This window comes from Cebidichthys violaceus, unplaced genomic scaffold (genome assembly GCF_023349555.1).
Source record: "Cebidichthys violaceus isolate CVI_PGR_0920_01 unplaced genomic scaffold, fCebVio1.0.p SCAF_1, whole genome shotgun sequence".
Lineage (NCBI taxonomy): Eukaryota > Metazoa > Chordata > Actinopteri > Perciformes > Stichaeidae > Cebidichthys > Cebidichthys violaceus.
Window position 1 is genome coordinate 5,972,276 of NW_027176262.1, and position 19,761 is coordinate 5,992,036.

At 44.1% G+C, this 19,761-nt stretch overlaps 1 protein-coding gene across 15 annotated transcripts in view; it reads left to right on the plus strand.

Annotated features, from left to right (window-relative positions):
• gramd1bb (GRAM domain containing 1Bb) overlaps positions 1-19,761 on the plus strand; it is a 97,614-nt gene that overhangs the window by 49,941 nt on the left and 27,912 nt on the right. The window contains exon 1 of one of the 15 annotated variants that reach the window (XM_068707760.1): positions 7,527-8,412. The exons of 13 other annotated variants lie outside the window; for them this stretch is intronic. In XM_068707760.1, the coding sequence (XP_068563861.1) occupies positions 8,390-8,412 (23 nt within the window). In that variant the 5' untranslated portion in view covers positions 7,527-8,389. Of the gene's footprint in view, positions 1-7,526; positions 8,413-16,341; positions 16,392-19,761 lie in introns of those variants that run through there. One more of the 15 variants, XM_068707768.1, reaches the window with a different exon arrangement.

Below are 19,761 nucleotides of genomic sequence, written 5' to 3' on the forward strand. Positions count from 1 at the left end.
TGGATTCTGAGAAGTGTCCAGTTCAGAGGTTTATGCATCCTTTTAAATCTTCGTGACAGAAAATCAATCAACCAGTCCCACAGCATTTTAGTCACTGGCCATGCTATTTTATGACTATATTTAGTATGACTACTAAAGATCTGTTCCAAAGTTGTGCATTTGTGTCCTGTTAGTGCCAGGTTGGTAAATATGATACACTTGAATACTATCTTTTGGATTTAGGGGTTTTGTAAGACAGAACTTTGCTGTTATCTGAGAGAACAATTTCCCTCTCTGCAATATTTGACCTTGTTGATGTTATCCAGGGTTTTAGGTTTCCATCCACCGTGAAGGCTTGATGCGGAAAAAGCAGTGGGTCTTGGTTGTGATTCATGGCATTAGCTTTGCAGATTCAATCCCTGCAAAGTTGAGGCGTTTTGAAAGGCTGAGGCCTTGCTGGGTGATTGTTGCTTTGTCACCATGAATGACGGTGATCATTTGTGAAGCTCGAAATAGCTCAAGTGCCGTCCTTGAAGGCCTTTTGGGCGATAGCGGCATAGCAGTGGTAAGCAAATGTAAAGTCGGCGTGTCTGTGTGTGTGCGCGCAGCCTCCGTGTGGCTTAGCATTGTGTTTTCCCTTTCTGTATTTCTGACTGAAAACATCAGGCAAGGTCCACATGTGGCCCTGAAGCAGCAGGCTGGACCGCTCCCGGTTAAAACGATGGCAGGGTTGTCTCTGTGGCAACAGCCCTGAATGACTAGATGGAAGGATTGTCTGGGAGGGGTCAGTCAATATCTCTCCACCCCAATCCCTTATCCCATCACGACTCTACAGGCAGAGTCCTTTAATATATATATCTATATCTATATAGATATAGATATATATATCTTTCCTCAAGCTATGCCTTCAAGCATTTGTCTTTGCTCCAGAGCTCAAAAGTGAGTGTATGTCAGTGTCAAAAAAGTCGAACTGGTACGGGATGAACATGGACTTAATTTAGAGCGTGTCATCCATGCAGCTGCTGTGTTTTTAATCAACTTGTCTGTTTAAATAAAGGTTAAACAAAGGTTTCTCTGAGGACAGAGCACTGGGACACAGATGGGGTTATTCTTTCACCCGCGGCGGTTTGTGTTTGTGTTTGAGTTTTACGAACAGTGAACAGCCCCTCAGCGACAGCGCGTCTGACCACGTTGGCTTTCCACACCACAGTATCTTCTTGCTCACTGATTATGAGGTCATGTGGAGCTATTCCATAATTGTGTGACGACTGAGCTGCCGTTGGGTAGTTATGTAATTACGAACAATGATGTCGATGATGAAATGAGGAAAAAAAAACAGCACAGGAATCTCCTAAAGATCCAATTTAGTGATACGAAGGTTTTAATATAGATTTTTCTCTTTTTTTCCGTTAAACTTAAATTGTACAAAAATATGACTAAAAAGCCCTAATGCATTTTAAATATTTACGGTTAAAGAGCTTCCTCCAAGTGACTCTTCTTTCTGTCCCTAGACAAGAGTGTCAGCAGTGCAGTGATACAGCAGCAGCTAAAATGTTCCCTCCACTACTGAATGTGGACTAGATCTGGGGAGATCAGCAGAACCCGATCTCTCTGTGTCGTGACATCATCTTTCTGAACAGAGCGACTGTGTATTTGAGGAGCTCAGGGTTATGAATGTGATGACTTATTGATGTACTGCATAATAGCTACAGTTCATGCTGAAGAAATATACAAAGACGTGTTGTGTCTTTTTGCTGGTTGCCAATAGAGATATACTGTACTGATCAATTTATTAATGTTGCTCAACTTCTCATGAATCTTAATTTGTCATTTGAACACTGATAACACAAACACAGTGACGGGGTTATTGTTAGTGTCGAATCTTATTCATAATTATAAGGTTCTTTAATGACATTTAAACAGTCAAATAAACATTTTGGACCTGTCCCTTTAATTATGTTGCTGTAACAGTTCTATTTATTGTTGTACTTGTTCAATAATCTCTGACAAGAACTGTCAGTTTTTGGGCTTCATCATTTTTCAGTAGTACTTGGTCAACAGACACTGGTGTTACTTCAAAAACACGTTTGTTCATAGATGGCTCTTGAGAGGGCATTCTAACCTTTTCACGTTACTGTAGTTCTCCGACACACTTGGAAAGGGAGCGGTGAGTGGAGGAGTATCCAGTCGGTTTCAATCTGTTACCTCACCACTAGATGGCACTAGATCCTACACACTGCTCCTTTAAGGTGACTTCTAGCAGAAGCTATGAGTTCATATTTGTGTAGTGATAGTAACCCACTGCATCAAATGAACAGAGCAGATCAGTGTAACAAAAATGCAGTTTAAGTGATAGAATAATAACTGCTGGCTGAGTCTGAGTTAAAAAAAAAAAGTTATGATGCACAAGTGGTGCTGTGGCTAAATGCAACTGGAATCCCAGAAATTGTATGATGACAGTTACAAAGAACAGATTGGTGGATTGGTCACATCTGGCCGACCCAGATGTCGGTCGGTCGGTTGTGGGCCGTTTCATAATGGTGCATCGCTATGCATAGGGGTGGGCGGAGTTACTCACTGACTTTATTTTCATCAGTGACGTCTATTCTCTGTCAAGCCTAAACCCATTGTTTAGTTTAATAGAGATAATCCCAAACTCCATTTTCCACCACCTCTTCTCCTCTCTCTTGCTCCGCTTTGTTTAATAATTGTGTGTGTGTGTGTGTGTGTGTGTGTGTGTGTGTGTGTGTGTGTGTGTGTGCGTGTGTTTGGGGTTTGTTGAAAAAGAAACCTCGGCCTATTTTCATCCTGCTTGCTGCAGCAGAAACAGGAAATGGAAGGCTTTTTTAAATGAGTGCTTTAATGTCAGCATGTGCCGTGCTTTGTTCTTTTATTCATGGGGCACGTGACAGCCTTGCAGAAGGCCATCTGTATTTCACTTCATCACTTTTTGGGTTGACCTGATATTAAACATGATATCTATCATTCGCAGTGATGTTCTTTTATTTATTTTTTTGCAATCGAACGTATACTGCCGTTCTTCCTCACTGCCATCGTTCTGCCGTTCACCCTCCCTCTCTGGGCTTTTATGTTTTAGTCAATGTTGGCTGTCTGCAAAGTGTCTGTTCTGTCCTCAGTGGGATGTCTGCTGCTGCTTTGTTTTCTGCATCATATTAAATTGACTCGGGCTTCCTACTGAGCCGCTTTCTGTTGTGCATTTCTGTCCCATGTTTGCATCTGTTTAACCTTATTCTCATCTGTTCCCTGTGACTCCGTTGATCGGTCATGTAAACCTTTACTACTACGCCGTCTGTTTTGAATCCACACCTTCTTCTCATTCACAAACATCAAAAAACAAATGCACACTGTGGCCTCGAGCGCTCAGATTGACCGACGTGTTCAGTTCAACAATAAACAAGCAGCCATCCAGTCACGCGGTCACCCCTTTCCCTCTCTGATCAGATAGTAGAGATCAATCTATGGGGGTTTGGGCGACATGAGTAGGAAAGCGGTCCAAGCGTAATCCATAGTGTGTTACAGGGAAAGGAACGCCCACCAGGCAAATGGAGAGTCAAAATCACCCCGCCATCCAATCCCACAAAGCAGTGTAGAGGGATTAATCCAGATTATCTGCCAATGCTATTCTTAGAGTTAAATTAAAAAGTCTCTGGGCCAGATTAGGGTTCAAGGAATGTTAAAAAAGAAGCTAATGCTGAAATCCCATGACAGCTGGTTTGCTGACTAATAGTTAACTATCTGTTAAGGTGTAACTCAGTCAATGAAATATGAGTTGGAACCTCTATTCGTTGCATTTATTTTAGAAACCTTCCCATAAAGGGAACATCAAACATGTATTCAGGGAAATTGAGTGTAAATCAATTTACTTTTACATGAAAGTAAATCAATTCCTGTTTTAGCCTGATGCCAGTGGAGACACCTTTGTTTTATTATTTGATCGTGACAGGTGTTTTACTTTAGCAGAACTCAGCTGCTGTCTGGCCAGCAGGGGGCGTCAGTGAGAGGAACACGTCTCCGATCCAGCGGTCGACTCTTCTCTAGAGGAGCTGTCCATTCAGCACCCCTCTGTAGACGCTTCTTCTCAGCAGGCTGGACAGTGTGCTAACCAAGAGTCAAACTACAATCACACACGGCAAGAAAGATGACACAAAACACGGCAGGACAGGCTTCAAAGGCCCCAAAAACACTCGAATGGAACCAAAAGTATGGCCTGATGTATAAAGTCCATCTTTCAATAATCAGGCTTGGTATTATTTGCGTTATGCTGACATCATCTTCCTAATGGGTTGAAATTAAATTAACTAAGCCTCTGTGTTAAAGCTGAGGTAAACAACCTCCTGTTGCATTATTGGACATAACAGGCCAATGTCTCCTCTAATGTATAACACATTTATTTATCAATAATTGCTTTTGATAGATACAGCCACAGTATACAATACGCTCATGTTGTGTAACAGTATTTTTTTTTTTGGAGATGCGGAAGTAATGAAATGTCACATTGACCCCTCTGGTTGCTTTGATGCATTCTTTTTATAAAATAACAGGGATGGATATTAACAATGCATGCTCCTCAGTGCATCAGCCACATTAGTAGAGGAAGCGCCGGGGTCGAGATGAACCGCTCGTCCATTACATAAATTCTCAGCAGTCGGGGGGGGGGGGGGGGGGAGCAGGTGACATCATACTGCCTGAACTCTGCGTCTGTCTATGGGTATGGGTATTGTTTTCTGTGACGTTCGCAAGCCATGACAAGGTGGGCACCAGATGTGTGAGATGACTTTCCGTCCTCTTGCTTGACTGAAGCTCAGGCTCCATCACTCACTACTTGACCTGGGAGGGGATTAGAGCTCTCAGAGCTTTGCCTCTTGTCCCTCTCCTCACGTGTCTCTCCCTGCAGTCTTACCTTTACATCTGCAATGGGGAGAAACAATTCTGGCAAATAACACACAGGGAGAGAGAGCGTGTCATCCTGACTGCTCTTGCCTGTTCCATGGTGCAGAATGAAAGACTCACTCGCTGATCCTCTTCCCTCTAAGGGTTTTTCATAATAAAAGTCTTCTGGAGCCATCTACAGCCCGAGATGCACATGTGCAAATATGCAAAAGAAAAGAAAAAAAGGTGCAGAGATGTTGTATTGTATTAACTTTTGAATAGTGGACCAATGCCAACTAAGACATTCACAAAGTTATGATTAAAAAAATGGATGCAATACGCAAGCGTATGTCACTGTACACATCACCAAAGTTAAGTGTACTGATCTCAGCTCTGAGCACGTCCTGAAGCTGGCGCGGGACCCGCGGTCTGAGACGGGAACGCTTGTCCTCCCAGACCAAGAGCCCAAGTGCAACTGCATCATCTGCCTGCCATTATCTTTTTTTTTTTAGTTGCTTGCCTCCAAGTCATTCATGCACTCACTCTCTCCTGGCATCATCGACATCTGAAAAAAAAAAAAAGCAGGTTGAATGAATGAATGAAGCTCAGTGACTCAGCAGGCTAAGCTCAATAACGATAATAACCACTTTATATTATGCTATACTCAAAACACATTACTACGTGCTTTACTCGTCACGAAACTAATGATATCAAATCATTAAAGCGTGGGTGTGTGTGTGTGTGTGTGTGTGTGTGTGTGTGTGTGTGTGTGTGTGTGTGTGTGTGTGTGTGTCGGGGTGTGTGTGTGTGTGTGTGTGTGTGTGTCTGTGTCTGTGTCTATTTCTGGGCAGGTCAACCAGAATGTCAGTTCTGATGGTGGAGAGTGGTTTGTATCAGCCACAGTGTTAGCCATCCTTAATGAGGTGTAATTTGTAATGTGCAGGGCTTTAAAAGGATTAAACAGGAAGAATGTGCTGCCTCCTGACCCAGTGCCTGTGGTCATTTCCTTTTGATGACAGCTTCTATTAAAGTGAACGCTCGGTTGCTCTCTGACCCCTGTGGCCTGAGGCGGTCAAGGGAAGAGAGGCTGAGTCTGTGATTCTGGAGAAGGACGTGTTATTTAAACTCACAACCCAAACAAACACGGTTCTCCTGCCGATGCTCCTTCAGAAGCCTTTGTAGAATTCGATCCCATGTGTGGCTGCGTTAATATGTTAACACGCTCCAGATTGATATGTTCAATAACCACCTGTCGTAGGATCGCTCAGTTGTTAACGGAAACGTACCCTGGTTATGTAGAACTTGCTTTTTTTGCTGAGGGTACAGATGCTGAGCTTATTTCCGCTCGAGGAACAGCAGCATAACTTTTTTTTTTTTAATATTATTTCAGAAGATTAACGTTTAGTTATCTTTCCTCTGTCAAGTTTATAACTGCAGTTATTTTTGCTGCTTAATTGTCCCACGATATTTGCCGTTGTGACATTACTGCGCACGTGGAAATGTTTACAATTACTGAAAGCAGCCTCTTTAATTATTAAAGTGGATCATTAAAGGAAAGACTCATACATCCCTACAATGCATAATTTACATAATTTATTTACAGGGACTGGTATAGGGGGATGGAAATTCCTATGCAGGTGCAGGTCTCCATATTGAAGAAAATATTTAATTTGTGTGGGTAGCATGTGGAAGATTTATGCGCACGCATAAAGTGGACTGTTTACTGGTGGTGTACTTACTGCAACACCATAAAAGGTTAATCCATTACACATTTGAGATGGTTTTACATGGTGTTTCTCATTGTTATTAGTATTTTTGTATACATCACTGACAAGCTGTCCGTTCTCACACAGCACATAATGCTGTCGACAATGATAAGGGTTGCAGATTCACCGCTCCAAATGAAAAGTAACTAGTTAAACAAAGTGTTCCTCTCATTTCTAGCCTTGGACTTTGTCAACTGACATGACAACTGCCACCAGCAGATGTTATCAGCTGTAGCTGGCTTGCATATGCTAATTCTAAAGCTAGAAGTCCCATGAGTAGGTTGAAAACTGTTTGATATGATGCTAGGAATTGAATCTGAAGGCAAAAAGTTAGGAAAACATAACGCTATGTTTGTCAGGTTTGGAGTATAAACTTCCACAAACCAAAGAGACAGAGTTGCTATTGTTACTCTTATTTCTGGCAAGGTAATATTTTACATAACCTGTAACTCCAATAAATAACATAGTCAGCTAGCTTGGAATTAACGCAATTAACGTACTACTGTCTGTAAACTAGTTAGCTGTGCATGCAAACATTTGCGGCTCACATTCAAACGGATAAGCACACAGATCAATCCCTTCCCAACGCGTTTGCTCTTGTGTTCTGGGTTTTGGAAAGCATGAAACTAAAGACACCACAGTTCTAACTGTTGACATGCAGAGCATCGCTGTTAATCCAGAGCTTGACTGGCACTGCTGTGTCGGTCAATGGGACGAATAAAGATGACTTACAAAAGGCCTCGGTTCGGATTTAAACTCAGGTTATTGCAGTGATAAAACATTCAGTAGTCAACTAAGCAAGCTGAGTCACCATGATGTCCATCTGATTCATCATGTATGCAGAGCAGGTACACAGCGCGCGGCTATAAACATGGGGAGTACCCCAGTGCTCTCCATGCTTTAAGAGATTAACAGGGTTAGCTGCTGACACTGATCAGGGCCGGAGTCCAATACAAGAGGAAAGAAATGCAGCAGGTCCCCCCCACACACTTAATACCCTTCTCATACATAGCGTGGAGAGTGGAGGTGGGGGTGGTGGTCATTGCCCAGGGGATGTTATGGCCAGAGGCTACTATCCTGCATGCTTGAATCCTCCACACTGGGCCAGGAAGGCTTATATTGGAGAGAAACAGAGAAAGGGAGCCATCTAGGGAAGAGAAGGGAAGAGAACAGGAGGGACGGAGGGGGAGGGTAGAGAGCCTGCGCCTGCTCACTATGAGCACAGCAAGTGCAGCTTTCATCCGCAGCGGAGACCGAGGGAGAGACAGAGAGAGTTTGAGCGAGCGGACGCTGTGAGAGGGGGGGACAGAGGCAGAGCATGATAGAAAAGACACAGAGTTAGAAAGGGAGCGCGACCGGCCATGTTGGCATTCATCTGCAGTCGCTAGCCCATCTGCTGCGTGCTGCGGTTGTGCATTGAATGCTGCGGAGCAGGTCACCTCCTTCTGTTTTGGGAAAAAACTGAAGAACCTCAGGGAGGTGTGAATTTCTGGCACAAGTGCTCAGCACTGCGGCACCTCGGCACAAGCGACGGAATGTAGCAGAAAGGTGGGCAAAGCCGAGGATCGTCCTTCCAGACTTTGGTGCCCGACCGTTCATCCGTCTCTGCGGCCACTGCTCCCTTCGTGCCCTCCGTGCATCTCTGTGTATGGGAGGTGAGGCTTTGGCAGGCTGTCAGTCAGCATGCGGCGGTGTGAACGGGCAGCCCAGTGCCCACAACACGCTATGGACGTCAGACACTCCTCGCTGTACTAATGAAAGGCTTCAAGCTCGCCTGGTAAGGCTGAACAGAGAGCGGAGGTTTTTCTCTTTGTGTGTGCGATTGTGTATTTGAAATGTAATCCAGTTTTTTTTTTTTTCTGTATAGCAGCTGTACAGCTGTCGTGTATGCAAAGCACAACCCGGCCAGGTGCCGGATGTCTGTGACTATTTTCTGGTGTTATGTGGCTGAATCGTCTATATGTCACTCTGAGACAACTGTTCACAAGGCCGGATGCACTGTCAAATATATCTGTGCTTTTTAAAGAGGGCACATGGGATATACTTATGTTTGTCTGTCAGGTGCATTTCTACATGGTTATGTAAATCTACAGGAAATATGTATCAGAAAGTAACAAGGGCTAGTTTAGGACCCCACTAAACTGTGACCAGAGTGTGTGTATCCAGTGCACCAGAGTGTGTTTTTTCTCTTTCTTTTTTTTCCCGCTGTGGCGACCCTGCTCTGCTCCCCTCTGGCGGGCTCAGTGTGAGCAGAGCAGCTGAGGAGAGGCGCTCACGTGGCTGCCTGCAAAAGAGCAGGCACATGCTCCCTCCGTCTTCCCCCGCTCCTCACTGTCGCTGTCCTCCTCGCTTGTCCCCCCCCCCCCCCCCCCCGTTCCCCTCGGTGTCTCACAGGGACCAACGGATCCACATCCAGGTGGCCCTGCTCTCGCTTTTTCTTTTCAACCTGTTTCGCCACAGTGTGTGCACTTTTTCCGCCGTCCCTTCTTCCATCCTCTCCTCCCCCTGTGTTTGTTTATGCTCCTCCTCCTCCTCTTGCCTGATATTTTTAGGGGCGAATTACAGAGCACTGCAGGAGAGAAAAAAACCCAGAGGGGGAGCAGTTTCGGCAACGTGCGTCCCGCTTCCTTCCTTCTCACTTTCATGAGGATCTCTTCTTTTCCCTATAGGACCTCTTTTTTTTCCCACTCTATATTTATCTGTGTCCTTCTATCATTTACAACCCTCTCTCCTCTCGGCTCGGCTTTTCTATACCACTCAAATCTATTACTTGATTCGTCGTTTTTTTTGTTTTTTTTACTTCAGACTGTGTCGACTGTAGCTTTGAACATTTCCTCTGAGGGCTTCATGAGATTAATTAGATAGAGTGCATACTGTATGTGTCTTCCTGTTTGGTACATACACACAGGTTACTTTACCACTGATCAGCCATCTGTTAGCATTCCATAGTCTCTTCTACCCGGAGATGAAACTGTCTGGCTAGCTGGCTGGGTATAGTTTGCATGCCACGTTGTCATGTATCATGTTATATAACAGCACAAACGTATGTAGCTTTACTTTATCCAATAGGATGCATCCCAAAAAGTGTCTTAATATGCTTTTTCTCATTAAATCAAGAATGTGTTTGTAAAAGGAAGTTTTCAAAATGTTTCAGTCCACCTTGAAGGGGGAAAAAGTCAATAAAGGAAGAAGTGATGGGTATCGGTTCCCCTTGTAAAGTCATCCCATCACTCAATACCTCAATCAGTGCACTTGTTGTCCTGTGTTATAAACCAGTAGCTGCGACCTGATAAAGCAGCTTATTTATCTACACAGGATGCAGTGATTTACCCGCGCTGGTGTGGCGCTCTCCAGGTACTCGATTGAACTGTTTTTATTAGTGCAAAAGTATTTCAAATGAGACACCTAAAGATTAGGATGAAGCTCTGATTTTTGCATCATGCTTTGCCGTTAATATTTATTGGGTTTTTGAGGCATATTACTCAGACGTTATCTTAACATGTACTGAAATTGCATGAAATGAAAGCCAATATAGAATAGTTGAGATGATCATTGTGATCCGATGGAAACGACGGGAGTGTAAAAGAATTATTTGTCATAGTGATAAGAAAGAATCTCATGATGTGCTGAAAGTTGATGTCAGGTGAAGCGAGTGTCAAAGAGTTTTTGTTTGTTTGTCACATTGCATGCTGTGATTGAGAGCCAGGGTGGGGGGGGGGGGGGAGGGTATTTTTGCAGCATTACTTGTCAGAAGACCAGGCAGAGATAAGAAGAGAGAAAGGGAGTGTGTGCGTCTGCGTGCGAGATTGCTCAGGATTTGGCAGCGGCCCCGATGTGGGGATGTTTGCTCTCGATACGACATTTGGTGTGACTTAAATCTGCACACGCAAAAAAATCTGCACACAGATGTGCACACACAGCCAACAGCAGCAGCTGTAGCAACAGCGAAGGCACAGACAGCAAGCTTGAGCCGGAGCTCACTCTCTGCACGTGGCACCGTGGACAAGCCTGTTGTTGCTGCCTGACAGTCGGACAGAGCGAGGGCCGACTCGCATACATAAACGGCCGTGTGTATCTTTACCCCCGAGTCGTCTGGTCAATTGATCAGCTCCTTGAACGTATCGATCGTTGCCAGTCAGAGCAGGCGACTGTCGTGTTTTCTCTGCTTAATGTCTTTGCCGGAGCTCTGTGGAGTAGCCTTCCGTCTGCGATTTCTGCTTTTACGTCCCTTTTTTAGACTGCAGCTTTTTAGCTCATGCATGCTGTCATGCAGACAAACAGAACATCAAAGACTTTTGGAAACTTGCAACATCCACCAACATATTCACGGATGCTTCAGATCCTCACATACGCACATGCACGCCACCCCCCCCCCCCCCCCGGGCGTGTACTATCCAGTGCCGAGCCACTCGTGTCTCTCTGGGCTATTTTAAAACTGACTTGAAAATTGTAGCTCCCAGGCCTCTGCACCAAGAAGGATCATTTCAATATGTGAAGTATTAGAGAGGGAGAGGTTCTGCTGCGTTAACCGTAGGTGAGCTGCTGGTCGATCAGCTGCTCCTCCTAGATTTAAAATGGTAATCAGAAGTCATGATTAAGCCCCTTCGCTTCAGCAAAACTAGTTCTACTTGCTCGGAAAACATTATTGCCCACACCTAAGAGTTTGTTAGGAATGTACTGGGAGGCTTGGGACCAACAGCAGCCTTACAGATAAAGCACTGCACCATCAGACTGGCCCCCAATGGACTTCCGAGTTCACAGCAGGGGCCCTGCAGTGAAGAGAAACCGCAGAATTGTTTCCCTTCTGGCCACAGCATATTAACACTCTCTCTCTCTCTGCCCCTGTCCCCTTTTCCCCTTTTTTTTATACTGCATCCTTCCCACAAGCCATTTGTCATCGCTGATTATGCTCTATTCCCCGGCACACTCTTCTGCCTGCTCCCAATACAACCGGCTTTTTTTTTTCTTTTTTTTTTCTATCTTTGGGCTGTGAGGGAATATGATTGATGATGCAGTGATTGGTTTTCAATGATTGATAAAGTCGTTGGATAAATTTTTGCTTCGCTTGCATAGCACTTAATGAGAAAGGATTTGTGTCTAAAGTGGTATTTTGTGTTGGCATTAACAAGGAGACGGGAGGCTGGTTGCATTAATCTTAATATTATGACGGGTGCATTTGCTTCCAGGTTACTTTTAGAGTATCAGTCATTCTATCATGTGTACCCCTCCCTGATGGACGTCTGCTGAAAAGGCTTCACGTTTGCGTTCCATACAATGGTTTCTCAAATATAGCTTGTCCAAAAAATGAGGTCATTTTCAATGAAGCTTTTTAAAAGCACAACCAGAACCTGCTTCCCTCCCTCATGTCTTATAAACTTGTGTTTATGTGTACATAGAAGTAATTGTTTTCATTTGATATATTAATTATTTGTTTTTCTTCGCTCTCTGCCCACAACACTTGAGGAACCCAAACTTAATCATTGTACCTGCACAGACCACTAAATGTGACATCATAAGAGCTGGGAATGAACTTCTCCCTTTTAGTTCCTAACAAATAACTTGTAAATGTATGCCATTTCTTAAATAAGGCTGCAACTAATAATTATTCTCTTTATCAATTAATCTGCAGATTCTTTCCTTTATCATTTGATTAATCAACAATGTTTTTGTCTGCATAACATCAGGAAATAGTGAGAATGGCCAGTATATGTAAAAGCTATTTGTATAGTAGATGTAAAACTAAGTGTTATGTAATACACACCTGCTAGACAGGGAATTGAAATGATGTAAAAGAAAAGGTTGAATTCCTTCACACTGTCAACACTGTGTTTATTGGTGATATTAAGTGCACAAATGAAGCCCATACAGAGACTTAAAGATGAAACTTTTTATCAAACAGAAATAGTTTCTGTATATCTCACACACAGACACAAGGAAAGATGTGGAGGTGATGCATAGAACTTGAAAGCATCAAAGCGTCCTATGTGGCAAACATTCTGGTAGAGACTAAAAAGATCAGAGATGACAGAAATCTAAAAATGGTGGAGTTTCTGATCTTGCGTCCAGAGAAGGTGGATCAGTCATTCATTTATGCATTTTAGGTAAGTATACAAAACCAGCTTAAATTCAAATTTAGATATTTAGGAAGTACAGGGCTTTGTTAAGATGCTAAACCGCTGGAAATTCACTGTAGAATATAGTACAGGGTAGGTTGCCTCTAATAAAAACTGTGATGATGGTGATGGTGGGAATTCAATCTGTTCTTTCACCAACTTATATCTAACTAACTAAAATGGAAGGAGGGTCTGTTTGTATGTCTGTTCTTCAGGAACTGCAGCGACTAGTGTGAAGTTGTTTGGACAAGCGTTTCTCCAGATGATATTCCGGAGGCCGAACAATGGGCTCCTTCCGAACAGGCTCGTTTTGAACGAACACTGCACTATTTAGAAAGAAAACCAAAAGCATGTTCAGAAACTTTTCTTCATGCACATTTTTTTTTATTATATTCAGGTATACAGCTCTGCACTTCACATTGTTACCATTACACAACGATCACACACACACACACACACACACACACACACACTCTCTTTCTCCCCATCCCTCACCTTCTCTCTGCCTACCGCTCTTCGTCCCCCCGGCCTGCTTCCTTCCGCCTATGTATCCCCTGCAGATGGCAGCGGCTGCGCCCGTCCCGCTGGGACGACGTGGCCCATGGGGGCTTAATCCGGTTGCCAGTTTCCTATCCCCTCCTGTCCCTGACATCTCCACTGAATCCTTGAATTACCTCACAGGGCCGAGTGGTGCCGTTTGAATTTAAATCGGTGATGTTTAATTATAGCTGCTTTTAAAACAGGCTCTTGGACCCAGAGGTACAGTAGGTCACAGTTTCAATGAGAACCCAAAAATTGTTGAGGATAATTAGGCAGCTTAATTAAGCCTGGACTAAATGCTTAAATTATGCTTGTGGGATTGGTTTTAAATAGTTTTTAGGAAAGGTAATGACATAAAGTGGTTTTGCTCCGTATTTGATTGTTTTTGAACGATACTGACACACAGCTATCAACTCAAAAAGTTTGTGTCGGGATCTTTCAAACTATCTTCCCGAGCGAAATGGAGACATCAGCTGTCAGGGACCCGCCGATGGCTCCTTTCACTCCGAACATGTTCACAGCAAAGTGCCCTTAAACTCCGGGTCTTTGTCGATAACTAATGGCGTGTGTTAATGCTTTATGCTGCAGCATCACCCCTTTACACACACAAACACACACCTTCCTACAGCTCTCTCGTTCTCCCTCTAGTCGGGAACACTTCAAGTAGCAGTGCACATGAATGGCTTGACGGGCTGTCATGGCAACTGCACGGCCGAGACGCAGTCGGTCTTGACAGACATTTCCGACCCAGCCAGGCGTCACCGCGTTTGATGTTGCCGTGACAACTCGGTAAACAGCACGCCTTTCCTCTCAAAAAGATGGAGAAATTAGTTGGAGTGTTTAACATTGGGGGGGGGGTGTTCGGCTTTACACCAGAATGAATCGGAGGGGAAATTGAAACTGCTCAAGCCTGTCAAGTCTGTCAGTCATGAGTGAATACTATGAGTGAATCAACAGCAAAGTTCATTACGTACCATTTCTCTGAGTGTGTGTGTGTGTGTGGTCAATTTGACCATCTGCGTGTCCCCTGGGCGCAACAACAAAGAGAGCAGAGGTCCCTCTAAGTAGGTCAGTTGTTGGTGCGAGGCCGGGCGGGCTTATCTGAGCACACAGTGGTCCGGCTCAGTGGACCAGCTCCCTTTGTTCCACAGCACGGCTCCGCTCGGCGCTCCCACAGAGGCCGCCAGCATTGCTGCAGCCCCGGGGTCAAGTCTTTCCAGCAGCACAGCTCAGGGCTCCGTTTGCTTCTTAATAGAGATCCAGAGGTGACTGTGGTCATCTTTATGTATGAACGTGTGAATGGGTCCCCTTAACATCACCTCCCTTATTTATTTATTTTAGTGATACAGTTTGCGTGATAGTTAACGTGTAAATAGTACTGTAGCATCGTTTGATAAGAAGTGTGTTTCCTGAGTGCACAGTTAGTTAGCAGTGAGTGTTTAATGCACTGAAACACTTGTTGGACACCAAGTTGCAGCCATGTGGATAAAGCCTTTCAGTGTATGGGTGACCATTCTCTTTTTGCAAGAGCTGATTGACTTGTGTGTATGTTTGAAAATAGGCCTCATTCAACTTCCTTATAGGCTTTAGATTACTGAATCAACCAAGAAAGTTAATACTGAACATTTACATTATGTACATATACTATCACATTATGTATAAAAGAGGACACACCCTGTACCAATACACCCGAAGACTAATATAATGTTCCAAATGGTACTCAGCTTTCTTATATTAAAGCATGGCATAAAAAAAAAAGAAACAGGGTGCAAAGTTTGGCTGAGGAGGAAAAGTTGATGTATCGATAAAAACAATGTGCAACAAAGTGCACATTTTCTGGACGTGTGGTTAAACGTTGCGCTACATTTGGATGGAAACCTGATTTGTTTGGGATTGAGCCAGCAGGCACAAAACCAGAACCCTGAAACTGAAGCAGCTAAATGGAATGCAGCCATCATTGATTTTATTATTTACACATGTGCTCTTCCTTCTGTGGCACTACAAAATGTCTTCGGTGCAAAAAGGCCAAGTTGAACTGCTATAGAATATCAGGTTTAGATAACAAGATACAACAAAGCTTTGCAATATTTGAATTTAGAGAGAACCCATTTCTTGACACCCTGTAGGCAATGCATTGCCACATTGAAAATATTGTTAAGTACGTCACACTCGCATGTCTCCAACACTAAGAAGGTTGTCCTTCGCTTTTACTTTAGCTGATTATAGACTTCTAATTGATTTTCAAAGGAAAGCGAGTGCCGCTCTGCATCTATGTGAAACCATGATCTGTGTTTACCAGAAACCCCACTCTAGCTTATTGTGTGATTTAGAGGGAGCTATGGATGTAAAGTGACCTGAATGGCGGTGATGTCAGCCCGTCCATTCATGAAACACATGAATAATTGAGGGAGCAGCAGGCTCAGTGCACCAGCACCAAGTAGAGGTGGAATGCAAAGTGAAAGCCATCTCTTTCCTCATTTGTTGTGCCCCCCCCCCCCCCCCCCCACACACACACACACACACACACACACTCTCTCTATCTCTTTCTATCCGCTTGCACATTCTTCATAACTATTGTCAGTCTGTAGCCGTGAAATTCCATGAAACAGGGAGCAGAGAGGAGAGCCTTGCTTGGATTCTAGCGGATGCATTAATAGCGCTGATGGTCCAACGGAAGAAAAAGGGGGGAATGGAAAAGTGCAGGCTGCTGGAGAGAGAAGAAGCTTATCGGCCTCAATTAGACAAAGGAGAAGAAGAGTGAACGATAGGAAGAGGAAGAAAAAAGACGGAGCCCTCTCTCCAGAGAGAGAAACTGTTCTCACCGTCTGCCGGGGAAATACATTCTTTTTTTTATCTCCCTTGGCTGCGTCTGCTTCCTCCTCCTTTTTCCTCCCGGCATGCTCCAGAACTCGTTCACCCTCCTTACCTATATCCCTCATCCCTCTCTCCTCTCTCCCCCCCCCCCCCCCCCCCTCCTCCTCCTCCTCCTCCTCCTCCTCCATCTCCTTTCTCCTATGCCTCATCCACGGCTCCCGCTGCTTGAATGACTCCATTTGAAAAGGGCTGATCGCTGCGGAGCAGCTCTCTACATGGCTACGACCAGGTTAGTGCTGGGAACAACAGCCTGCTTACCTGGCTGCATTCATACGGACGTACATGGAGCCTGCATAATGATTAGCATCCCTGCTTGGCGAGATCAACATGTATCGTTTAGAAAGGAAGCCCGGACCACCAATGCCTCCGCTTTGGCAGGTGGTGTTAAGGGCGATTGTAAGCTGGTTATTAGGAGATCAGAGCTGGCCGGGGAAGATCAGTGGCCCTAAGCCTGCGAAAAAGAAAATCTCCCTGCCTGCCTCTTCCATCTCTTCTCTCCCCTTCTGTCTCTCTCCGTTTATCTGTCCCGCTACCTTTCATCCACTGAGAGAGAAAGGAAAGTGCAGCGCGCCGTTGTCGGGATGATCCGCTGGATGAACAGCTCATTACTTGGGGCTGCCTACGAGGACATGGTGGTGTTTGAGTGCGTGACGGTGGCCAACGAGGGCTGCCACTGCCTTGAGGGCTGCTACGGCGAGGTGTTGAGGGACTGTGTCTTTCACCAGGGGTATGGCGGGCTCTGTGGTGCACGTACACTGTGTGTGTGTGTGTGTGTGTGTGTGTGTGTGTGTGTGTGTGTGTGTGTGTGTGTGTTAGTAACAGAGAGAGGGGATGGGTGGGGTAAGATGGGTTTGGTTATCTAACTTGTGCGGCTCTTGGGTGCGTTTAAATGTGGAGGTGATTGAGTGTGTCGTATTTGGTAGATTAGATGTGTGATGTTGCCACATGTATTTTTGCAACACATGGGCGTACATGCATGCTTCTGTGTGTGCATGCGCAGTGGTTGCTGGTGAGCGCGGTGTTCCTCACTCGTCTTTTCAAACACAGCGGAGCTGAAGGGCCGCTGCCAGATGGGTATTTTCCAGGGTCAGCAAAACTGTGAAAACAAGCGGGGGCGCTCAGAAAGGCCCGGAACTCTGTTCTATTGTGAAGCTGAACGATCGGACAGCTTGAGCCGGTTGGATTTAGAGCTTTAGAGCTTATTTAAAGAAAAGACTGTAACAAAGTGGTGCAAGCAGCATGCTTGTTTCTCTTTTATTTTTTGTTTCACTCCATATGTAACAACTTGACCTACTTTGAGTGACATGTCGGGGTCTTGTCTGATCAACACCTTGAAGTCTGTCTGTCTGTCTGTCTGTCTGTGCAGAGCTCTGAAATGCTGATGACTTCTGTGCTTGAGCCTCAGGGACGAATCCCTCTCACACATAATGCAGATAACATACTGTGCTGAGCAAAATCTTAAAATTTTAGTCTTTTAATAATCAAGTAGGATGTTAAAATGCAAGATGCAGTTAGTTTGGATCAAAATAAGCTTTGATTTATTGTCAATAACTGCATTTTAACATTCATTTTCATTTTACTGAATTACAACACTGAGTAACAAGGAGCTTCTCTGTTAAATAGTTTTCTAGCTATATACTGCTATATACCACAAAGCATTATTAGTATTCTGGAATATGCAATATCAAGTTTTCTTTAACTATGTATTTATTATTATTCATAGAATTTGTTATAACAACTTCAATCAATGTGGCCTTAATTTAGTTAAGCAAAATGTATTGCATGTACAAATTAACAAAAGAAATATTGCAGACAGCTGCAGAAAGGTATTATAGGATCCTAATATTCATAAATTATAGTTATGGATCTCACAGTAGAGATAAGTCCAGAAATCAATCATGAAAAGTGCAAAAACGTCGCGATGGGCCATAATGTCTGTCACGCTGCCTCCCTGCTCTATTTCCCGCTCAGACAGCATCTCTAACCGGCAGAGCTGGTGAAGTATATTTAGTCGCACACTCTGAATATTTAAACCACTCTCTCTGTTCACTGTTGCTATAGCGATATTCATCCTAAGCTTAGTTTTGTTTGAGCTTTGTAAATGCGTGGGCGGTGCTCGGAGAGATATGTCTTTTTAATTGTTAAATTGTTTGTCAGCGCTCTCGCTGCAGTGAGCCATTGAAGGTAAATGTAGACCACGGCGTTCGGATCACTTAATCAATGCAACCAAAAAGCTCATGTGAGTGGTGCTGAAAACAGCAGTTTTCATAAGTGAAGCACTCATGCTTGGTTTCGTCACTTTGATTCCAGTAAGCCTTTTTAAATTGATTTAGAGTCCTGTTGTTGTTTTTCATCGTTACACTCCAAGACAGCCTTCATGATAGAATGTCATATGTTTAGAAGTAATACAGCTGTGAACAGCTGTGTCTATTATTCCACAGCTGAAGAACTCATTGTGCTTTTCCATGTAATTCCCCGAGCATCATGTCAAACCCTCAGTGTTCTGTTTCACGTAGCAGTTCCGAACAAAGCGTCAGCGATGGAAGCTTTTGTCTGCTCCTCTGCAGCCCAGCATCAGCTGCATGTTCGCTCTATCCACACCACCATTCTGGTTCAAAGAGCAAAGTGGTGTGTGAATGACAGATATATCGGGCTTAGTCATTCACATGCTGATGATGGAGCCGCGTTGCCATTGTTTACTGCTGTGTCTCTGGAAAGGCGAGGTGATCAGTGAATTCCTCGTCTCTTCAAAACAACAAGTGGAGGTTCCTGTATCAAAAAAACAAACTGTCTCTTTCTGAGCGGAGGGAAAGTACTGAGTGATGATCCTCTGTTTTATTTTTTTTATCTAGGCTTTGTTACACAATCACGTTTTTTTTTAATCTCAGGCAACCTTTAAAGAGCTTTAGTTACCTCATTATAGCTATTATTTTTTATGTATCTAATATTTTGTTCAACCCGAAGCCCTTTTTCCAGAAGAGGCCAAGCCACTGGTTAAACCTCTGTGGACACGTAAGAGTACTTTGAAAGACTTTAGCTCTTTAGTTGTGTAATTAATGACTTAATGGGGCTTGAACTTAACCTCACACTAAACCTCAACCCCTCCTAGCACCTCTTCACCCCGACCGACAGTGTGTGAGGGAGCGTGAATGTGTGTGTGTGCCAACTGAGACAGGATCACCCAAACCTGGATATGTCTCGTACGCTTGTTTGCAGGAGAACATGCAGTGGTGGTGGATGCAGTTACGTGACATTTGGGAACACCGTGTGTCCATTATGTCTGTTATCTGCCAAATGTGTCTGTCAATGACGCCATTAGCGCCGGATCATTGGTGGGCGGTCCGCTCTCGGGATGGATGGGCGGTTGTGGAAGACCTTATCCATTCGCTCTGGGATCCAACGAGTTCCAATGCAAAGGCAGTATCCTCTAAATAGATCCTTTGCTGCTCATTTCTTAAAGCTGGAATCCATAATAGTTTTAGTAATATATTATTGATACTTCCATCTGTTGTATTTTTACTCCTACCTTGATTTGGGACAGTGAGAAATGGTGATCCTCTTGTTAGGCTCTACCTTTCCTGGTAAACAGTGCCAATTGT